The 21,064-nt window shown below is 45.9% G+C and overlaps 1 protein-coding gene across 1 annotated transcript in view; it reads left to right on the plus strand.

Annotated features, from left to right (window-relative positions):
• The window catches only part of tesk1b (testis associated actin remodelling kinase 1b), a 168,754-nt gene that overhangs the window by 139,071 nt on the left and 8,619 nt on the right, over window positions 1-21,064 (plus strand). The window contains exons 7-8 of the mRNA XM_080189521.1: window positions 3,732-3,815; window positions 16,213-16,299. Coding sequence (XP_080045647.1) covers window positions 3,732-3,815; window positions 16,213-16,299 — 171 coding nt within the window. The remainder of the gene's footprint in view (window positions 1-3,731; window positions 3,816-16,212; window positions 16,300-21,064) is intronic.

A 21,064-nucleotide genomic window follows, 5' to 3' on the forward strand; every position in this document is an offset into this window, starting at 1 on the left:
TCTGGATGCTCTATAGTTTCTGGAGCAGACTGTCTGGATGCTTTATAGCTTCTGGAGCAGACTGTCTGGGTGCTCTATAGTTTCTGGAGCAGACTGTCTGGATGCCCTATAGTTTCTGGAACAGATTGTCTGGGTGCTCTATGGTTCCTGGAACAGACTGTCTGGGTGCTCTATGGTTCCTGGAACAGACTGTCTGGGTGCTGTATGGTTCCTGGAACAGACTGTCTGGGTGCTGTATGGTTTCTGGAACAGACTGTCTGGGTGCTGTATGGTTTCTGGAACAGACTGTCTGGGTGCTGTATGGTTCCTGGAACAGACTGTCTGGGTGCTCTATGGTTCCTGGAACAGATTGTCTGGGTGCTCTATGGTTCCTGGAACAGACTGTCTGGGTGCCCTATGGTTCCTGGAACAGACTGTCTGGGTGCTCTATGGTTCCTGGAACAGACTGTCTGGGTGCTGTATGGTTCCTGGAACAGACTGTCTGGGTGCTGTATGGTTCCTGGAACAGACTGTCTGGGTGCTCTATGGTTCCTGGAACAGACTGTCTGGGTGCTCTATGGTTCCTGGAACAGACTGTCTGGGTGCCCTATGGTTCCTGGAACAGACTGTCTGGGTGCTCTATGGTTCCTGGAACAGACTGTCTGGGTGCTCTATGGTTCCTGGAACAGACTGTCTGGATGCTCTATAGTTTCTGGAGCAGACTGTCTGGATGCTTTATAGCTTCTGGAGCAGACTGTCTGGGTGCTCTATAGTTTCTGGAGCAGACTGTCTGGATGCTCTATAGTTTCTGGAGCAGACTGTCTGGGTGCTCTGTAGTTTCTGGAACAGACTGTCTGGGTGCTCTATGGGTCCTGGAACAGACTGTCTGGGTGCTGTATGGTTCCTGGAACAGATTGTCTGGGTGCTCTATAGTTTCTGGAACAGACTGTCTGGGTGCTGTATGGTTCCTGGAACAGACTGTCTGGGTGCTGTATGGTTCCTTGAACAGATTGTCTGGGTGCTCTATAGTTTCTGGAACAGACTGTCTGGGTGCTGTATGGTTCCTGGAACAGACTGTCTGGGTGCTGTATGGTTCCTGGAACAGACTGTCTGGGTGCTGTATGGTTCCTGGAACAGACTGTCTGGGTGCTCTATGGTTCCTGGAACAGACTGTCTGGGTGCTCTATGGTTCCTGGAACAAACTGTCTGGATGCTCTATAGTTTCTGGAGCAGACTGTCTGGGTGCTCTATAGTTTCTGGAGCAGACTGTCTGGATGCCCTATAGTTTCTGGAACAGACTGTCTGGGTGCTCTATGGTTCCTGGAACAAACTGTCTGGATGCTCTATAGTTTCTGGAGCAGACTGTCTGGGTGCTCTATGGTTCCTGGAACAGACTGTCTGGATGCTCTATAGTTTCTGGAGCAGACTGTCTGGGTGCTCTATAGTTTCTGGAACAGACTGTCTGGGTGCTCTATGGGTCCTGGAACAGACTGTCTGGGTGCTGTATGGTTCCTGGAACAGACTGTCTGGGTGCTGTATGGTTTCTGGAACAGACTGTCTGGGTGCTCTATGGCTTCTGGAACAGACTGTCTGGGTGCTCTATGGCTTCTGGAACAGACTGTCTGGGTGCTGTATGGTTTCTGGAACAGACTGTCTGGGTGCTGTATGGTTCCTGGAACAGACTGTCTGGGTGCTCTATGGTTCCTGGAACAGACTGTCTGGGTGCTGTATGGTTTCTGGAACAGACTGTCTGGGTGCTGTATGGTTCCTGGAACAGACTGTCTGGGTGCTGTATGGTTTCTGGAACAGACTGTCTGGGTGCTCTATGGCTTCTGGAACAGACTGTCTGGGTGCTCTATGGCTTCTGGAACAGACTGTCTGGGTGCTGTATGGTTTCTGGAACAGACTGTCTGGGTGCTGTATGGTTCCTGGAACAGATTGTCTGGGTGCTCTATAGTTTCTGGAGCAGACTGTCTGGGTGCTGTATGGTTCCTGGAACAGACTGTCTGGGTGCTGTATGGTTCCTGGAACAGACTGTCTGGGTGCTGTATGGTTTCTGGAACAGACTGTCTGGGTGCTCTATGGCTTCTGGAACAGACTGTCTGGGTGCTCTATGGCTTCTGGAACAGACTGTCTGGGTGCTGTATGGTTTCTGGAACAGACTGTCTGGGTGCTGTATGGTTTCTGGAACAGACTGTCTGGGTGCTGTATGGTTCCTGGAACAGACTGTCTGGGTGCTGTATGGTTTCTGGAACAGACTGTCTGGGTGCTCTATGGTTTCTGGAACAGACTGTCTGGGTGCTGTATGGTTTCTGGAACAGACTGTCTGGGTGCTCTATGGTTCCTGGAACAGACTGTCTGGGTGCTGTATGGTTTCTGGAACAGACTGTCTGGGTGCTCTATGGTTTCTGGAACAGACTGTCTGGGTGCTGTATGGTTCCTGGAGCAGACTGTCTGGGTGCTGTATGGTTTCTGGAACAGATTGTCTGGGTGCTCTATGGTTCCTGGAACAGACTGTCTGGGTGCTGTATGGTTCCTGGAACAGACTGGGTGCTGTATGGTTTCTGGAACAGACTGTCTGGGTGCTCTATGGTTCCTGGAACAGACTGTCTGGGTGCTCTATGGTCCCTGGAACAGACTGTCTGGGTGCTCTATGGTTCCTGGAACAGACTGTCTGGATGCTCTATAGTTTCTGGAGCAGACTGTCTGGATGCTCTATAGCTTCTGGAGCAGACTGTCTGGGTGCTCTATAGTTTCTGGAGCAGACTGTCTGGATGCTCTATAGTTTCTGGAGCAGACTGTCTGGGTGCTCTATAGTTTCTGGAACAGACTGTCTGGGTGCTCTATGGGTCCTGGAACAGACTGTCTGGGTGCTGTATGGTTCCTGGAACAGATTGTCTGGGTGCTCTATAGTTTCTGGAACAGACTGTCTGGGTGCTGTATGGTTCCTGGAACAGACTGTCTGGGTGCTGTATGGTTCCTGGAACAGACTGTCTGGGTGCTGTATAGTTTCTGGAACAGACTGTCTGGGTGCTGTATGGTTCCTGGAACAGACTGTCTGGGTGCTGTATGGTTCCTGGAACAGACTGTCTGGGTGCTGTATGGTTCCTGGAACAGACTGTCTGGGTGCTGTATAGTTTCTGGAACAGACTGTCTGGGTGCTGTATGGTTCCTGGAACAGACTGTCTGGGTGCTCTATGGTTTCTGGAACAGACTGTCTGGGTGCTGTATGGTTCCTGGAACAGACTGTCTTAGTGTGCTACAGTTTCTGGAACAGACTGTCTGGGTGCTGTATAGTTTCTGGAACAGACTGTCTCGATGCCTTACAGTTTCTGGAACAATCTGGCTCTTCCCCCGTCCTGTAGCAGTGTATCTGTATTTAATTCAGTGCTCAAGCCAATTTTCTGAACCTCTCCATGCCCCAGAGCAGATTGCCTTGACCTCTCTAAATCTGGGTACAATTTGAAGATGGAAAATTCAAAGAAAAAAAATTAAACAGCTTTTGCTTTACATCCTGTAAGTTAATGAAACATTTCCACTTGAACCAGGAGTAAAAGTGTGACACTGATGGTTGACATCAGAGAAGGATGAAGAAAGAGTCCGATAGGGATTGAATAGAAGCTTAACTTCTAATGTCACCCAAAGACAGCTTGAAGCTGTGTGTAAAGCAGTAATGAGATTAACGTGATGTAAGTAAGCAGACTCTGAGACCTTCCTTTGGTCATTTTGTTTGTAATGTGTTCCTATCTCAGACAGACGTCTTTGCATATGGCATCATTCTGTGTGAGGTCATCGCCCGGATACCGGCTGATCCAGACTACCTACCCCGCACTGAGGTAACAATTTGCATTCATATAGCACCTTGAGCATAGCGAAATGCCCCAAACTGCTGTGCAGCAGCATGATAGTTATTTTATAGTTATTTGGAGAGTAATGAGTTGATTGGAGATAGTCAGCATGGATGAGGGGACATCTCATTGAGACGTATAAGATGATGAACGGGATGGATAGGATAGAGGTGGAGAGACTCTTCCCGCTCAAAAAAGACAGTAGGACTAGGGGGCACAGCCTCAAGATAAAGGGGGGGCGGTTTAGAACGGAGTTGAGGAGGAACTTCTTCACTCAAAGGGTGGTGAATCTCTGGAATTCTCTGCCCGTTGAAGTGGTGGAGGCTGCCTCGCTAAATATTTTTAAGAAGCGGGTTGATGGGTTTTTGATAAGAGAGGGGATTAAGGGTTATGGGGAGAGGGCGGGAAAGTGGAACTGAGCCACGACAGATCAGCCATGATCTTATTGAATGGCGGGGCAGGCTCGAAGGGCCAGATGGCCTACTCCTGCTCCTATTTCTTATGTTCTTATGTTTTGTGGCGGGTAGGTCGTGCCTTACTAACCTTATTGAGTTTTTTGAGAAAGTGACCAAAGAGGTGGATGGGGGTAAGGCAGTGGACGTGGTGTATATGGATTTTAGTAAGGCGTTTGATAAGGTTCACCATGGTAGGCTTCTGCACAAAATGCAGATGTATGGGATTGGGGGTGATCTAGGGAACTGGATTAGGAATTGGCTAGCGGATAGGAGACAGAGGGTAGTGGTTGACGGTAAATATTCATCATGGAGTTCGGTTACAAGTGGTGTGCCTCAGGGATCTGTGTTGGGGCCACTGCTGTTTGTGATTTTTATTAATGATCTGGATGAGGGTATAGTTGGGTGGATCAGTAAATTTGCTGATGACACCAAAGTCGGAGGTGTGGTAGATAGTGAGGAAGGGTGTCATAGTTTGCAGGAAGACTTAGACAGGTTGCAGAGCTGGGCCGAGAGGTGGCGGATGGAGTTTAATGCAGAGAAATGTGAGGTAATTCACTTTGGTAGGAATAACAGATGTGTTGAGTATAGGGCTAACGGGAAGACTTTGAATAGTGTGGAGGAGCAGAGGGGTCTAGGTGTATGTGTACATAGATCCCTGAAAGTTGGGAGTCAAGTAGATAAGGTTGTTAAGAAGGCATACAGTGTCTTGGCGTTTATTGGTAGGGGGATTGAATTTAGGAGTCGTAGCGTTATGTTGCAACTGTACACAACTCTGGTGCAGCCGCACTTGGAGTATTGTGTGCAGTTCTGGTCCCCACATTACAGGAAGGATGTGGAGGCTTTGGAGAGGGTGCAGAGGAGGTTTACCAGGATGTTGCCTGGTATGGAGGGGAGATCCTATGAGGAGAGGCTGAGGGATTTGGGGTTGTTTTCGCTGGAAAGAAGGCGGCTAAGAAGGGATCTTATTGAAACATATAAGATGATTAGAGGTTTAGATAGGGTGGACAGTGATAGCCTTTTTCCTCTGATGGAAAAATCTAGCACGAGGGGGCATGGCTTTAAACTAAGGGGGGGTAGTTATAGGACAGATGTCAGGGGTAGGTTCTTTACCCAGAGGGTGGTGAGGGATTGGAATGCCCTGCCTGCTGCAGTTGTAAATGCGCCTAGTTTGGGGGCGTTTAAGAGGTCTGTGGACAGGTTTATGGACGAAAAGGGATTGGTTTAGGTTAGTGGGTCATTGTTTTTTAACTGGTCGGCGCAACATCGTGGGCCGAAGGGCCTGTTCTGCGCTGTAATGTTCTATGTTCTATGTTCTATGTTCTATGATTGAACAAAATTTAACCAAGACACAACGAGAGCTGTTAAGACAGGTGACCAGAATCTTGTTCAATGATGTAGGTTTTAAGCAGCATCCCATAGAAACTAGAAGCAGGAGTAGGCTATTCGGCCCTTCGAGCCTTCTCCACCACTCATTATGACCATGACCAATCATCAAATTCAATATCCACATCCCCACCTCCCCTTCCTTCCAGATCTCTTGACCGCTTTAGCCCCAAGAGCTATACCTAATTTCTTCTTAAATCAGACAATGTCTTAGCCTCAGCTACATTCTGTGGAGTGAATTGCACACATTCGCCACCCTCTGGGTGAAGAAAGTTCCCTTCATCTCAGTTCTAAAAGGTTTATCCCTTATCCTCAAACTATGACCCTTAGTTCTGGACTCCTCCCCACCATCGGGACCATTCTTTCTGAATCTACCCTCTCTAACCCTGTTAGAATTTTATAAGGTTTTATGAGATTCCCCTCACTCTTTTAAACCCCAATGAATATAATCCTAACCGACTGAATCTCTCTTCATATGACAGACCTGTCATCCCAGGAATCAGCCTGGTAAACCTTCACTGTGCTCCCTCTATAATCCCTTCCACAGAGGGGTTTAGGAAGGAAATTTCAGAGCTTAGTGCCTCACCTGCTGAATGATGGAGCGAAGGAAATTGGAGATGCGCAAGAGGCTGAAATTGGAGAAATGCAGAGATCTTGGGGGAGTTGTAGGGCTGGAGGCAGATAAATCCTAAAGGGATTTAAACAATAGGATGGGAATTTAAAATCAAGATTAATTCAGCGAGCACAGGGTAAATGTGAGTCAGCATACAGGCAGGAAGTTTTGGATGATTTCAAGTTCACAGAGGATGCAAGTTGGGAGGCTGGATTTTACAAAATTGTCCTCAGTAATGTGTTAATCTGAAGCTGACTGGCTGTCACTGATCAGAGATACATGGGTGCAGTACATATACAGTCAATAATCCAAAATCAGAAAATGTTAGAAATACTGAGCAGGTCAGGCAACATCTACAGCGAGAAACACAGTTTACATTTCAAATCAATACCCCTTCCCTCTAGAACTACATATTCAGGCAGGATAGCTGTGGTTTGCGAATGATCTGTAGTTGTTGCTGCCATGGAACTGTCAGAAATTGTCCAAAGAAGCTCTATCATGATGGGTTTCACTGAATTGTTGATGGAGTTGACCATCAAGAGACCCGCACTGGAGGACAGCTGAGATTTTTTGAAAAAAAACTTTATTTATTAGTGTCGCAAGTAGGCTTACATTAACACTACAATGAAGTTATTGTGAGAATCCCCTAGTCGCCATAATCTGGCGCCTGTTTGGATACACTGAGGGAGAATTTAGCACGGCCAACGCACCTAACCAGCACGTCTTTCAGACTGTGGGAGGAAACCGGAGCACCCGGAGGAATCCCACACAGACACAGGGAGAACGTGCAGACTCCACACAGACAGTGACTGAAGCCGGGAATCGAACTCAGGTCCTTAGCGCTGTGAGGCAGCAGTGCTAACCACTGTGCTGCCCCACAGACTTCCAATGTTTGAAGAGATTGCGGTGACTGGGAGATTCATTGCCTATCCGTGCCTGCTGCTACAGCTCACTGTGGCTTTGAGTCTATGTGCTTATATTGACCTTTCATGTTTCAGCTCACAGCATCTGTATCACCTTTGCTGATCCAGTTCACTATGCTGCATCCGTGTTCAATGGTACAGTTCATTGTACCTGTATCCACCATAAAGGTGTAGCTCATTGCCAATATCCATCTCCAAAGTTATAGCTCACTGCTTTTATTCAGTTTTACTGACACCCCGCAATGCCTTTACTAATTTTCAACACTTCTTTCACAAAGGTCTCAAAGTGCTAGAAATACAGTGAATGACATGGACATTTAATTGTTGCTTTGTAGCCATATAAGCAAAGCAGTGATGCTTTGTTTCTCTAAGAGGCTGAACCAGTGATCCTTTATAATCTCCGCGGAATATTTAGTCGCCTATCAGAAATTATGTTTGTTTCACAAGTCCATGGTGAGAGTCCTTGATTAATCCATGTCTCTCTAAAAGACAATTTATATTATCACTCAGAATTTTTCCAATAATTTACCCACCATCAAAGTTAGCTTGAGTGGCCTGTAACTGTGTAATGTCTCTCCCTCCCTTTTTAAACAATCATACAACATTCCCAGTCCTCCAGCAACACACCTGTAGCCAGAGCTAATTGGAGAACAATATCCAGAGTCTGTGCTATTTCCTCGCTCCCCTCTCACAGCAGCGTCGGCTACATGTTGTCTGCAGCACGTAATCAAAGATTCTAAACCCTGTCATAATTCTTGTTGCATGTTTATACCATCCAATATTTCACACACTTCCTCCTTAACCACAGTGTCCCCCTTTTTTGTGAAGATAGATGCCATGTGTTTATTAAGAATCACACACGTCTTCTGCCTTCACTCAAAAGTCACCTTTTTGGTCTCTTAAAGGCCTCACATTTAGTTAGATTCCTGCTCTTCACATATTTATAGAATATCTTTGAGTTTCCCTTGATTTTACACACTAATTTCTTTTTTATGCCCTCTCTTTGCTTTCCTAATCTATTTTTGTAATTTAATGAAATGCCGTTCTGGATAATATCCTCACCTCAGAATGGAGCTCAAACACTAATCAAACCAATCCAAGGTTACTACTTTCACATGCATTGTGATACAGCGATAGGATTGTTTCTTGTGCACAATACAGACAAAACATATTGTTCATAAAGTACACACAGGAGAAGGAAAGGATAAGGTGCAGAATATAGTGTTGCAGTTACCAATGGGGTGAGGAGAAAGATCAGCTTAATACGCGATAGGACCATTCAAAAGGCTGATGGCAGCAGGGAAGAAACTGTTTTTGAATCAGCTGGTACGTGTTTTCAGACTTGTATCTTTTTCTGATGGAAGGAGGTGGGAAAGAATATATTCAGGGTGCGTGGGGGTCCTTGATTATGCTGGCTGCTTTCCCATGGCAGCGGGAAGTGTAGATGGAGTCAATAGATGGGAAGCTGGTCTGCATGATAGACTGGGCTTCGTTCACAAGTTTTTGATTTGATTTATTATTGTCACGTATATTGGGATACAGTGAAAAGTATTATTTCTTGCGCGCTATACAGACAAAACATACCGTTCATAGACTACATAGGGGAGAAGGAAAGGAGAGGATGCAGTTCATAGCGTTGCAGTCACAGCTGGGACGTAGGGAAAAATCAGCTTAATCTTCGGCAAGAGTGCTAACAGTCTGGCATGTAGGAAGGGCAGCTGTGGAGCTGTTTATGGGTATGATGCATGGAATTTGCCCAGGTACAGTTGTCTTTCACAGATCTGTTTGTTTGGTACTTTACAAAAAGAATGCAGCATGTGCCAGTGCATTCCAGGTTTTTTTTCTGGATTAAACTAGAAATGTTGTTTCCACTCTTGCAGTGGGGCTGGGGGTGGAGCTGGTCGAGATGGCAACGTGGAATGTTTGATCTGTGTGAACATGCACTGTATCCCAGCACCACTCCCTGCTCACTTTCCCAATTCTTAAAGATATATTTTCAGTAAAAAGCCTGCCTTGTGATTTGCTCCCCCAGACTTGTCCTACACTGCAGGGCCAGCCTGATTCTTGCCAGTCCTGGGTGATTGTTGGGCGCTTTGTGTCAGGTTGCCAGCAGAATCAACACTAAAACTACTTTCTTGTGCGATTCTTTTAAGGGTCTTTTCCATCCTAAGAATGCTGAAGAGTGTTTTATGAGAACCAGAACCTGAAAATAAATTGCTCTTATGTAGTGCCCTTGAAATGATCAGGATGTCCCAAAGTGCTGCCCAGCCAGTGAAGTACTTTTCATGTGTGAAAGTGCAGGAATTTTAAAAAGACGGCAATAGATTTGTGCATAGCAAAGTCTCACAAATACCGTTAGGATAAGTGAGCACATCATGAGCATAGGAATGTTCTGTTGACAGACAAATATTCGCCAGGTCGCTGGAATATTCACTTATTCTTCAAAAGCCATGGGATCTTGTATGCTCACTTCAGAGAGCTTCCTCAGTACTGCAGTGAAATCCTAATCTGGATTATGTGCTCAAATCTCTGGAGGGGGCTTCAAAAAATCTTTACAGTGCAGAAGGAGGCCATTTCACCCATCAAATCTGAACTGACTTTTTGACAGGGCATTCTTCCTAGACCCCCTCCACAGCCTTATCCCCTTAACCTTGCACAGACTTTCTTTTCAGATACTAGTCCAATTTTCTTTTGAATACCTCGACTGAACCTATCTCCGCCATCCCCTCATGAAATTCATTCCAGACTCCGACCACCTTCTGGGTGAAGAAATGTTCTCACTTGAAGCCATCCTTCTTAGAATGTATTCTTACAGTGCAGCACAGGGTGGCCTGTTAAAAATTCTGCACAAATGGCAGTGAGGATTTGGGTGTTAGCTGCACGAACATGAGGTGGGTGGCCATTGTGCATGCGCAAAGCTTAAAGGTCCGAATTACTGGACATCAACATCCCGAGACCATTCAGCCTCAGACATGGGACAGCAGACTTCAACAAAAGGTGCAGATTTGAACAAAATTGTTGAATGGTTGGTTGGTCTGGCCTGGAAAGCATCTTGTCTGTTGGTAAAGGCAGATGCAAAGTACCTTATGTATAAATCCCTGTTCTGGTCCATAATTGAGTCCTTTTATCACTTTTTAAATATTTCTATGCCTGTAGAGGACTTTAGAAGTCTCTTTTATGTTAGCTGCCACTTTCTTTCATTACTTCTTTTTTTTCTCTTATTTTGTTGTTGCAATTCACCTCTGAACCTTCTATATTCAGTCTGGTTCTCAATGGTATTTTCTACCTAACATCTATCGTAAGCACACCTTTTCTTCTTGAATTTCTATCTCTTTTGTTATCTAGGGAGCTCTGGTTTTATTTGCCTTTCCCTTTTGAGGGAAGATACTTTGAGTATGCCTGAACTATCTCTTCTTCACTTACCATTTTACCCACCAACCTTTGACTCCAATTTATTTAGAAAAGATCCATTCTTACTCCATTAAAATTGGCTTTCTGCCACTTACTTAATTTTACTCTCGACTGTTCTTTGTCTTTCTCCATGGCCAGCCTAAATCTGATGATACAATGATCTCTGTCTCCTAAATGTTCCCCCACTGTTGCTTGAATGGACAGCGTTGATGATGCTTTACTCTGCAGTATCTAACTGATGGTGACCTTTGGAGGATTTAATACTGTCATCAGGTGCTCTCATTTTCCCAGCACTAAGACCCAATGCCTCTTGATAAACAGAAGATGTTTTTTTCCTATCAGCCTCTTTGTCAGTACATTAATTTTGAATGAACAGCCTGTGGTTGGGCTCCAAATGCTGTGAATTATTCAGAATGCTGCTGTGTACGTTCTTTCTCTGCATTCAGTGGAGTCTTTGTTTAGTTTTTGTGTGTATTCAAAGGTGATTATGACGGCTCAGTCTCCATAGATGGGATATTGTCTGATGACGTGCGAGGGCCACACAAATTATTTATATAACTTCGTTAGGAACCATCCATTCGTCCCCACCAAGCAGAGACACTGATGGGTGAGTGACAGGTGGATGACATATTGGGTGATAGGGTGGACGAAAGAAAGGCTTGCATTTTTATGGGGCCATTTATTACTTTGCAAACAAAACTGAGAGATACAGCAGCACTTCTGCGACAAGGAATGATTCCGGCAAACAACCAGATGAATGAGTACCCTAATCTTTCTTTTGGTTAACGAAAGTATCTTGCCCAGAACACTCGCCTTGAGTAGCAGTTGATGTTGTACCTCCATAAGAATTGACAGGATCTTCAAAGCCCCAGCTATCAAGAATCCTCTGATTCCTCTCAGCCATCTTTTCCCCAAGGAAAACAGTCCCAACCTTTCCATTCTAACCTGAAAGCCACAGTTATTTTGTCCATGGAATCATTCTTGTGAATCTCCTCTGTACTGTCTCCAGTGTTTTCACATTATTCCTTAAGTATGGCACCCAGAATTGGATGCAGCAATACTCCAGGTGAAGCCTAACAAGTTCCTATTCAAGTTTAACATGACCTCCTTACTCTTGTACTCAATGCCCCTGTTAATAAATGCATTATTAACCATTCTCTCAACGTGCCCTGCCCCTGCCATCTTTAATCACTCATGTATATATACACATCGAGGTCCCTCTGTCCCTGCACCTCCTTTAGTTTGTTCCTTTATTTTATACTGTCTCTCATATTCTTCCTAACAAGAAAGATGAATCACTTCATACTTCTCTGCATCGAACTTCATCTGCCACTTGTTTGCCCAATCCAACATATCTATGTCCTTTTGGAGTTCAAGACTATCCTCATCACAGTTGACAACATTTCCAGTCTTCGTGTTATGCATTGTACACTACCGTCTAGGTCATTAGATATATCAGGAAGAATGAGTGTTCCAACACTAACCCCTGGGGAACTCCACTACAAACCTTCCAATCTGAAAAACACCCATTTATTACTCTTCTGATTCCTGTCACTCAGCCAGTTTCTTATCCACATGCTTACTTTCCCTTTTATTCCATGACCTAGAATTCTGTCAACAAGTCTGTGTGGTACTATATTAAATACTTCTGAAAATCCATATACAACACACCAACAGTGTTATCCTCATCAACCTTCTCTGTTATCTCTTCAAATAAGTTAGTTAAACATGATTTTCCCTTAATGAATCCCTTCTGGCTTTCCTTAATTATCCTACACTTGTCTAAGTGATGATTGATTTTGTCCTGAATTATAGTTTTCAGAAGTTTCCATTACCACTAAAGTCAAACTGACTGGTGTGTAATTGCTGGCTTCATCTTTGCACCCTTTTTTTGAATAAGGGTGTAACATTCACAATTCTCCAGTCTTCTGGCACCATCCTTGCGTTCATGGAAGACTGAAAAATTGTCACTACTGCCTCTGCAATTTCCACTCTCAATTCCTTTGGACGCATCTCATCCGGTCCTGGTACTTATCAATTTTAAGATAGCCATTCCGGTACCTCCTCCTTCTCGGTTGTAAATTCTTTGAGTGTACCAGTTAGCTCCTCTCTCATCTTGGCCTGGGTAACAGCTTCCTTTGTAAAGACAGATATAATGTACTTGTTTAGTAACTTCATTATTTCTCCTATCTCCACATCCTCTTTTTTTTATCCCTAATCACCTGTGCTCTTTCTTTAACTATGCTTTTATTAAAGTTTAAAGTTCATTTACTTATTAGTCACAGGTAGGCTTACATTAACACAGCAATGAAGTTACTGTGAAAATCCCCTAGTCGCCACACTCTGGCACCTGTTTGGGTACACTGAGGGAGAATTTAGCACGGTCAATCCACCTAACCAGCACATCTTTCGACTGTGGGAGGAAACCGGAGCACCCGAAGGAAACCCACGCAGACACGGAGAGAATGTGCAGACTCCACACAGACCGTGACCCAAGCCAGGAATTGAACCCAGGTCCCTGGCGCTGTGAAGCAGCAGTGCTAACCACTGTACCACCCAATTACTTATATGCTTATAGAAAACCTTGGGATTCCCTTCTACATTGGCTGCCCATGCTCTGTCCTAGTTTGTCGTATTCATTTTTTTTTCACTTCCCCTCTGGTCCTTCTATATTCAGTCTGATTCCATTATATTTTCTACCCGACATCTGTCGTATGCACATTTCTTCTTTCTCATCATCCAGGGGGCTCTGGATTTATTTGTCCCACCTTTCCCCTTCAATACAACCATCTTACTTCTAATAATTTCCTTCAACTTCTTGTCTCTAGTCCCTTGGATCTCTACATCTGAGAGATTTACTGCATCTTCCCTCATGAAAACAGACACAAAGCAATCATAAAATGCTGGAGGAACTCAGCAGGTCTGACAGCATCTGTGGAGTGAGGATGGAGCCAACATTTTGAGTCAGGATGACCCTTCGTCAGAGCTGAAGGCAAAGAAAATCAGACAAGATTTATATTATGAGGGTGGGGGTGGGGGAGGGGCTTCAATTGGACAAAGGGAATGTAAATGGTGATGATAAAGGGTGAGAAAGTATAAATCTTGTCTGATTTTCTCTGCCTTCAGCTCTGAGGAAGGGTCATCCAGACTCGAAACGTTGGCTCTATCTTTCTCTCCACAGATGCTGTCAGACCTGCTGAGAATTTCCAGCATTTTCTGTTTTTGTTCCAGCATCCACGGTGTTTCTCACAGAGTAATCATCTAGTTTCCTTGCCATTTCTCTATTCCCCATTATGAATTCTCCTAACTCTGCCTGTAATTGACCCACATTTGTCTTAGCCCTTGCAGACATAGCAGGTAGGTTTTTCCTGGCACACTTGCCCTAAGACCAGAAATTGCCACCCAAGGTCAATGTACCTTAGCATAGTCATTCGAATTTTCTGTCCCACCGCAACAGTTCCCATTGTGGGCAGGACAGGAAAATTCTGCCCATTTCTGCTGGCCAGAGCTGTTTTTGAAATGTAGAGGGTGTTGGTTGTGTTTCTTTGGAATTTGATTGTCTGCAATCACAAGGGATATTGTGCCTTTTTAAAGATAATGAGGTCCCTGCTGGTTTCCATGTGTCATGGTTAGTAAGCCATGTCAGGATAAAGTTATTGTCCATTTTTTAAAACAAAATGCTAATTTCATAAAGAAGCTAAGTTGACATAGAAATGTATTTTTCTTCCTGTCTTCTGGAGGGGACATTGCTTTACGGGCTCACTCTCTTTCTTTCCAAACTCCTGCTACTATACTGGCTGTCCCTCTTTGATTTATTATTGTCACCTGTATTGGGATACCGTCAAAGCTGCATGCTACAAAAAAAAAGCATACCATTCATAGACTACATGGGGAGAAAGAAAGGAGAGGGTGCAGAATATAGTGTCATACCTAGGGTGCAGAGAAAGATCAACTTAATATAAGGTAGTCTATTCAAAAGTCCGTGGCAACAGGGAAGAAGCTGTTCTTGAGTCAGTTGGTACACAATCTCAGACTTTTGTATCTTTTTCCCGATGGAAGAGAGAATATCTGGGGTGCATGGGGTCCTTAATTGTACTGGCTGCTTTGCCGAGGCAGTGGGAAGTGGAGACGGATGGGACGGGAGGCTAGATTTGCGTGATGGACTGGGCGTCGTTCACAACCCTTTGTAGTTTCTTGCCAAACTCCCTAATAGGCTCTGTCTCTCCCCAAACACCTACTACTTTATGGACTATCGCTCTCTCCAAACTCCTGCTGCTTTATGGCCTCTTTTTCTCTCCGAACCTGACACTTTCTGGTGGATTCTCTCTTTGGAACTCCTGCTGTTTCATGTGCTCTCTGTCCCTCCAAACTCCACATTCCCTCATGGGCTCTCTCCAAGCTTCTGCTTATGGGCTGTTTCTTTCACTGAACTCCACACTGCTTTATGGACTCTGTCTTCAAACTGCTGCTTTATGGGCTTTCTCTCTTTATATCTGAACTGCATGCTGCTTTTCGGATTAACTTATCCGGAAGGAATTTGCACTTGCCCCTAATCACCATATTATCTGATAGTTTCTTAAATGATTTAAGTTTTTTTAAAACCTCAACCACACTAGCTGTAGACTTATCCAGCCATTGATCGTTGTAGAGCATCAAACCTTCCCTTAACTCAACTTTTGAGATCCTGGCCTACATCTCCATCTATCACAGACTTTTTTTCATTATTCAGTCACGGGATATGTGAGTCACTGGGTTGACCAGCATTTATTGTTCATCCTTAATGGCCCTCAAGATGATGGTGAGCTGACTTCTTGAACCGTACCTACACCATCTCCATGTGGTGTAGGTACACCCACAGTGCCATTTAGGAGGGAATTCCAGGATTTTGACCCAGCGATATAGTTCAAGTCAGAATAGTGTGTGGTTTGGAGGAGAACTTGCAGATGGTGGTGTTCCCATGCATCTGCTACCCTTGTCCTTCTAGATAGTTGAGGTCGTGAGAAGGTGCTGAAAAAAAAAGGTTTTGGTTAATTGATATAGTACACCTTGTAGATAGCACACATTGCTGCCACTGTGTAAAGGTGTTCACAACTTACTGGTCTTTCCAGCAGTGCAGGTAGAGCAGTTCCCACCATCTTCATACTAACATTGTGTAACACTGCGCCACCTGGTGACTTCAGTAAGTGCTGCAGAAACAGTAATCAGAATTGCAACCAGGCTCCAAAGAGCAGTAGTAGCAGGTACCTCACAGGATTTCTAACTGGACAGTTGCAGTCATCTTCTGGTCATCCACAGGGACAAAATGAAAGAAGTAGTCAGGGACTAGCTGACACATGCATCAACATATGTTTGGATTCGGATTCAAATCTAGCTTGTACTGATGGTATGGAAGCCTCTCTTTGCCCGCTGGCAGTACGTAAATTGAGCTTGGACACTCAGTTCAGTTTTCAATGAACATTGGCAAAATTTCACATTCCTTTCTCCTAATCTCTCTCTAGCTGTAACAATCTGCCAGCAGCAGAGGCCCTATAACCCAGAGCTCCTTTTCCACACTTTCCATACATGTCATTAAATGTTCTAATGTCTCCATTTTCTTTCAGGACTTTGGCCTAGATGTAAATAATTTTGAGACGATGGTGGGAGATTGTCCCCCTGTATTCCTGAAGCTGGCTATCCACTGCTGTGTTGTGAGTATCAAGTGAAATTAGCACAATTAGGTTGGGACAGCGAGTTATGATTTGCCCGGTATTTGAAAACTGCCTGCTGTCTTCAATCATTAAAAATCTGTTCTACATCAAATAATGTTGGAATATGCTGAGACTCACCATCAACAAGGTTCATAACTGATTGCAATTCCCTAGAACACTTCCTTAAATGGTCAGAGCTGTCCAAGCAATCCTGATATTACATTTGGAAACACATTAGGCAATGCTCTGAACTTCAGGTCAAGGTGCCACGATGGGATAATATAAGGCAATACCCTTATTTGTGTGTTTGATGAGGGGGACAGTGTAGAAGGAGCTTTACTCTGTATTTAACCCCGTGCTGTACCTGTCCTGGGAGTGTCTGAAGGGACAGTGTAGAGGGAGCTTTACTCAATATCTAACCCAATGCTTTACCTGTCCTCGGAGTGTTTGATGGGGATACTTTAGAAGGAGCTTTACTCTGTATCTAGAACCATAGAACATTACAGCACAGAAACAGGTCTTTTGGCCCTTTTTGGCTGTGCCTGTGCAGTTCTGCCTAGTCCCACTGATCTGCACGTGGATCATATCCGTCCACACCCCTCTCATCCATGTACCTGTCCAACTTTATCTTAAATGTTAAAAGTGAGCCCGCTTTCACCACTTCATCTGGCAGCTCATTCCACACTCCCACCACTCTGTGTGAAGAAGCCCCCCCCAATAGTCCCTTTAAACTTTCCCCCTTCACCCTTAACCCATGTCCTCTGGTTTTTTTTCTCCTCTAGCCTCAGTGGAAAAAGCCTGCTTGCATTCACTCTATCTATATCCAATATAATTTTATACACCTCTATCAAATCTCCCCTCATTCTTCTACGCTGCAGGGAATAAAATCCTAACCTATTCAACCTTTCTCTGTAACTCAGTTTCTCAAGTCCCGGCAACATCCTTGTAAACCTTCTCTGCACTCTTTCAACCTTATTAATATACTTCCTGTAATTAGATGACTAAAACTGCACACAATACTCTAAATTCAGCCTCACCAATGTCTTGTACAACCACCTCACCATAACATTCCAACACTTATACTCAATACTTTGATTTATAAAGGCCAATGTACCAACAACACTCTTTACGACCCTATCTACCTGTGACGCCACTTTTAGGGAATTATGTATCTGTATTCCCAGATCCCTCTGTTCAACTGCATTCTTCAGTGTCCTAAAATTTACCTTGAATGTTCTACCTTGATTTGTCCTTCCAAAGTGCAATACCTCACACTTGTCTGCATTAAACTCCATCTGCCATTTCTCGGCCCATTTTTCTAGCTGGTCCAAATCCCTTTGCAAGCTTTGAAAACCTTCCTCATTGTCCACTACACCTCCAATCTTTGTATCATCAGCAAATTTGCTGATCCAATTTACCACATTATCATCCAGATCATTGATATAGATGACAAACAATAATGGACCCAGCACTGATCCTTGTGGCACACCAGTAGTCACAGGCCTCCACTCAAAGAAGCAATCCTCCACTACCACTCGCTGGCTTCTTCCATTGAGACGTCTAATCCAATTTACCACCTCTCCATGTATACCTAGCAAGTGACCCTTCCTAACTAACCTCCCATGCGGGACCTTGTCAGAGGCCTTACCGAAGTCCATACAGACAACATCCACTGCCTTCCCTTCATCCACTTTCCTGGTAACCTCCTCAAAAAACTAATAAACCCTGTGCTGTACCTGTATTCGGAGTGTTTGATGGGGACAGTGTAAAGGGAGCTTTACTCTGTATCTAACCCTGTGCTGTACCTGTCCTGGGAGTGTTTGATGGGGATAGTGTAGAGGGAGCTTTACTCTGTATCTAACCCCGTGCTGTACCTGTCCTGGGAGTGTTTGATGGGGACAGTGTAGAGGGAGCTTTACTCTGTATCTAACCCTGTGCTGTACCTGTCCTGGGAGTGTTTGATGGGGATAGTGTAGAGGGAGCTTTACTCTGTATCTAACCCCATGCTGTACCTGTCCTGGGAGTGTTTGATGGGGACAGTGTAGAGGGAGCTTTACTCTGTATCTAACCCCGTGCTGTACCTGTCCTGGGAGTGTTTGATGGGGATAGTGTAGAGGGAGCTTTACTCTGTATCTAACCCCGTGCTGTACCTGTCCTGGGAGTGTTTGATGGGGGGACAGTGTAGAGGGAGCTTTACTCTGTATCTAACCCCGTGCTGTACCTGTCCTGGGAGTGTTTGATGGGGGGACAGTGTAGAGGGAGCTTTATTCTGTAACTAATCCCGTGCTATACCTCTTTGATTAACGCAAGTGAGATCATTGGTGTGGTGATGTGGCTGGCGTCAATTGAGTGAGTTCCCTTGGCACGATGAGTGATGTTGTCTGTGCTGTGTAAATGAGCTGTAAGCTGGATAAACAGATTTAACCTAGCGGAGTGTGGGGAGGGGGTTCTCCTCGCACGTGGACAGCCCTAACTTCAAAGAAAGATCAATGCAAACTTACATCTTTCCGGGGCTTTTTTTTTGCAGACCCTCCAGCAGGCAGCTGATTGGGCAAACTGTGTATAAAAGCAAAGTATAAAGGCAGGAACATGTCACAATTCCCATACACCCACACACTGATTACCCCCATCCACCCCCATCCACCCACTCACTGATTACCCCCATCCACCCACTCACTGATTACCCCCATCCACCCACTCACTGATTACCCCCATCCACCCACTCACTGATTACCCCCATCCACCCACTCACTGATTACCCCCATCCACCCACACACTGATTACCCCCATCCACCCACACACTGATTACCCCCATCCACCCACACACTGATTACCCCCATCCACCCACACACTGATTACCCCCATCCACCCACACACTGATTACCCCCATCCACCCACACACTGATTACCCCCATCCACCCACACACTGATTACCCCCATCCACCCACTCACTGATTACCCCCATCCACCCACTCACTGATTACCCCCATCCACCCACTCACTGATTACCCCCCATCCACCCACACACTGATTACCCCCATCCACCCACACACTGATTACCCCCATCCACCCACACACTGATTACCCCCATCCACCCACCCACTGATTACCCCCATCCACCCACACACTGATTACCCCCATCCACCCACTCACTGATTACCCCCATCCACCCACTCACTGATTACCCCCATCCACCCACTCACTGATTACCCCCATCCACCCACACACTGATTACCCCCATCCACCCACACACTGATTACCCCCATCCACCCACACACTGATTACCCCCATCCACCCACTCACTGATTACCCCCATCCACCCACTCACTGATTACCCCCATCCACCCACTCACTGATTACCCCCATCCACCCACTCACTGATTACCCCCATCCACCCACTCACTGATTACCCCCATCCACCCACACACTGATTACCCCCATCCACCCACACACTGATTACCCCCATCCACCCACTCACTGATTACCCCCATCCACCCACTCACTGATTACCCCCATCCACCCACTCACTGATTACCCCCATCCACCCACACACTGATTACCCCCATCCACCCACTCACTGATTACCCCCATCCACCCACACACTGATTACCCCCATCCACCCACACACTGATTACCCCCATCCACCCACACACTGATTACCCCCATCCACCCACACACTGATTACCCCCATCCACCCACACACTGATTACCCCCATACACCCACTCACTGATTACCCCCATCCACCCACTCACTGATTACCCCCATCCACCCACTCACTGATTACCCCCATCCACCCACACACTGATTACCCCCATACACCCACACACTGATTACCCCCATCCACCCACTCACTGATTACCCCCATCCACCCCCATCCACCCACACACTGATTACCCCCATCCACCCACACACTGATTACCCCCATCCACCCACACACTAATTACCCCCATCCACCCACACACTGATTACCCCCATCCACCCACACACTGATTACCCCCATCCACCCACACACTGATTACCCCCATCCACCCACACACTGATTACCCCCATCCACCCACTCACTGATTACCCCCATCCACCCACTCACTGATTACCCCCATCCACCCACTCACTGATTACCCCCATCCACCCACACACTGATTACCCCCATCCACCCACACACTGATTACCCCCATCCACCCACACACTGATTACCCCCATCCACCCACTCACTGATTACCCCCATCCACCCACTCACTGATTACCCCCATACACCCACACACTGATTACCCCCATCCACCCACACACTGATTACCCCCATCCACCCACTCACTGATTACCCCCATCCACCCACTCACTGATTACCCCCATCCACCCACACACTGATTACCCCCATCCACCCACACACTGATTACCCCCATCCACCCCCATCCACCCACACACTGATTACCCCCATCCACCCACACACTGATTACCCCCATACACCCACTCACTGATTACCCCCATCCACCCCCACACTGATTACCCCCATCCACCCACACACTGATTACCCCCATACACCCACTCACTGATTACCCCCATCCACCCCCACACTGATTACCCCCATCCACCCCCATCCACCCACACACTGATTACCCCCATACACCCACTCACTGATTACCCCCATCCACCCCCACACTGATTACCCCCATCCACCCCCATCCACCCACACACTGATTACCCCCATACACCCACTCACTGATTACCCCCATCCACCCCCATCCACCCACACACTGATTACCCCCA

Source organism: Carcharhinus amblyrhynchos, chromosome 5 (assembly GCF_965287045.1).
Source record: "Carcharhinus amblyrhynchos chromosome 5, sCarAmb.v2.hapA, whole genome shotgun sequence".
In the NCBI taxonomy this organism is placed as follows: Eukaryota; Metazoa; Chordata; class Chondrichthyes; order Carcharhiniformes; family Carcharhinidae; genus Carcharhinus; species Carcharhinus amblyrhynchos.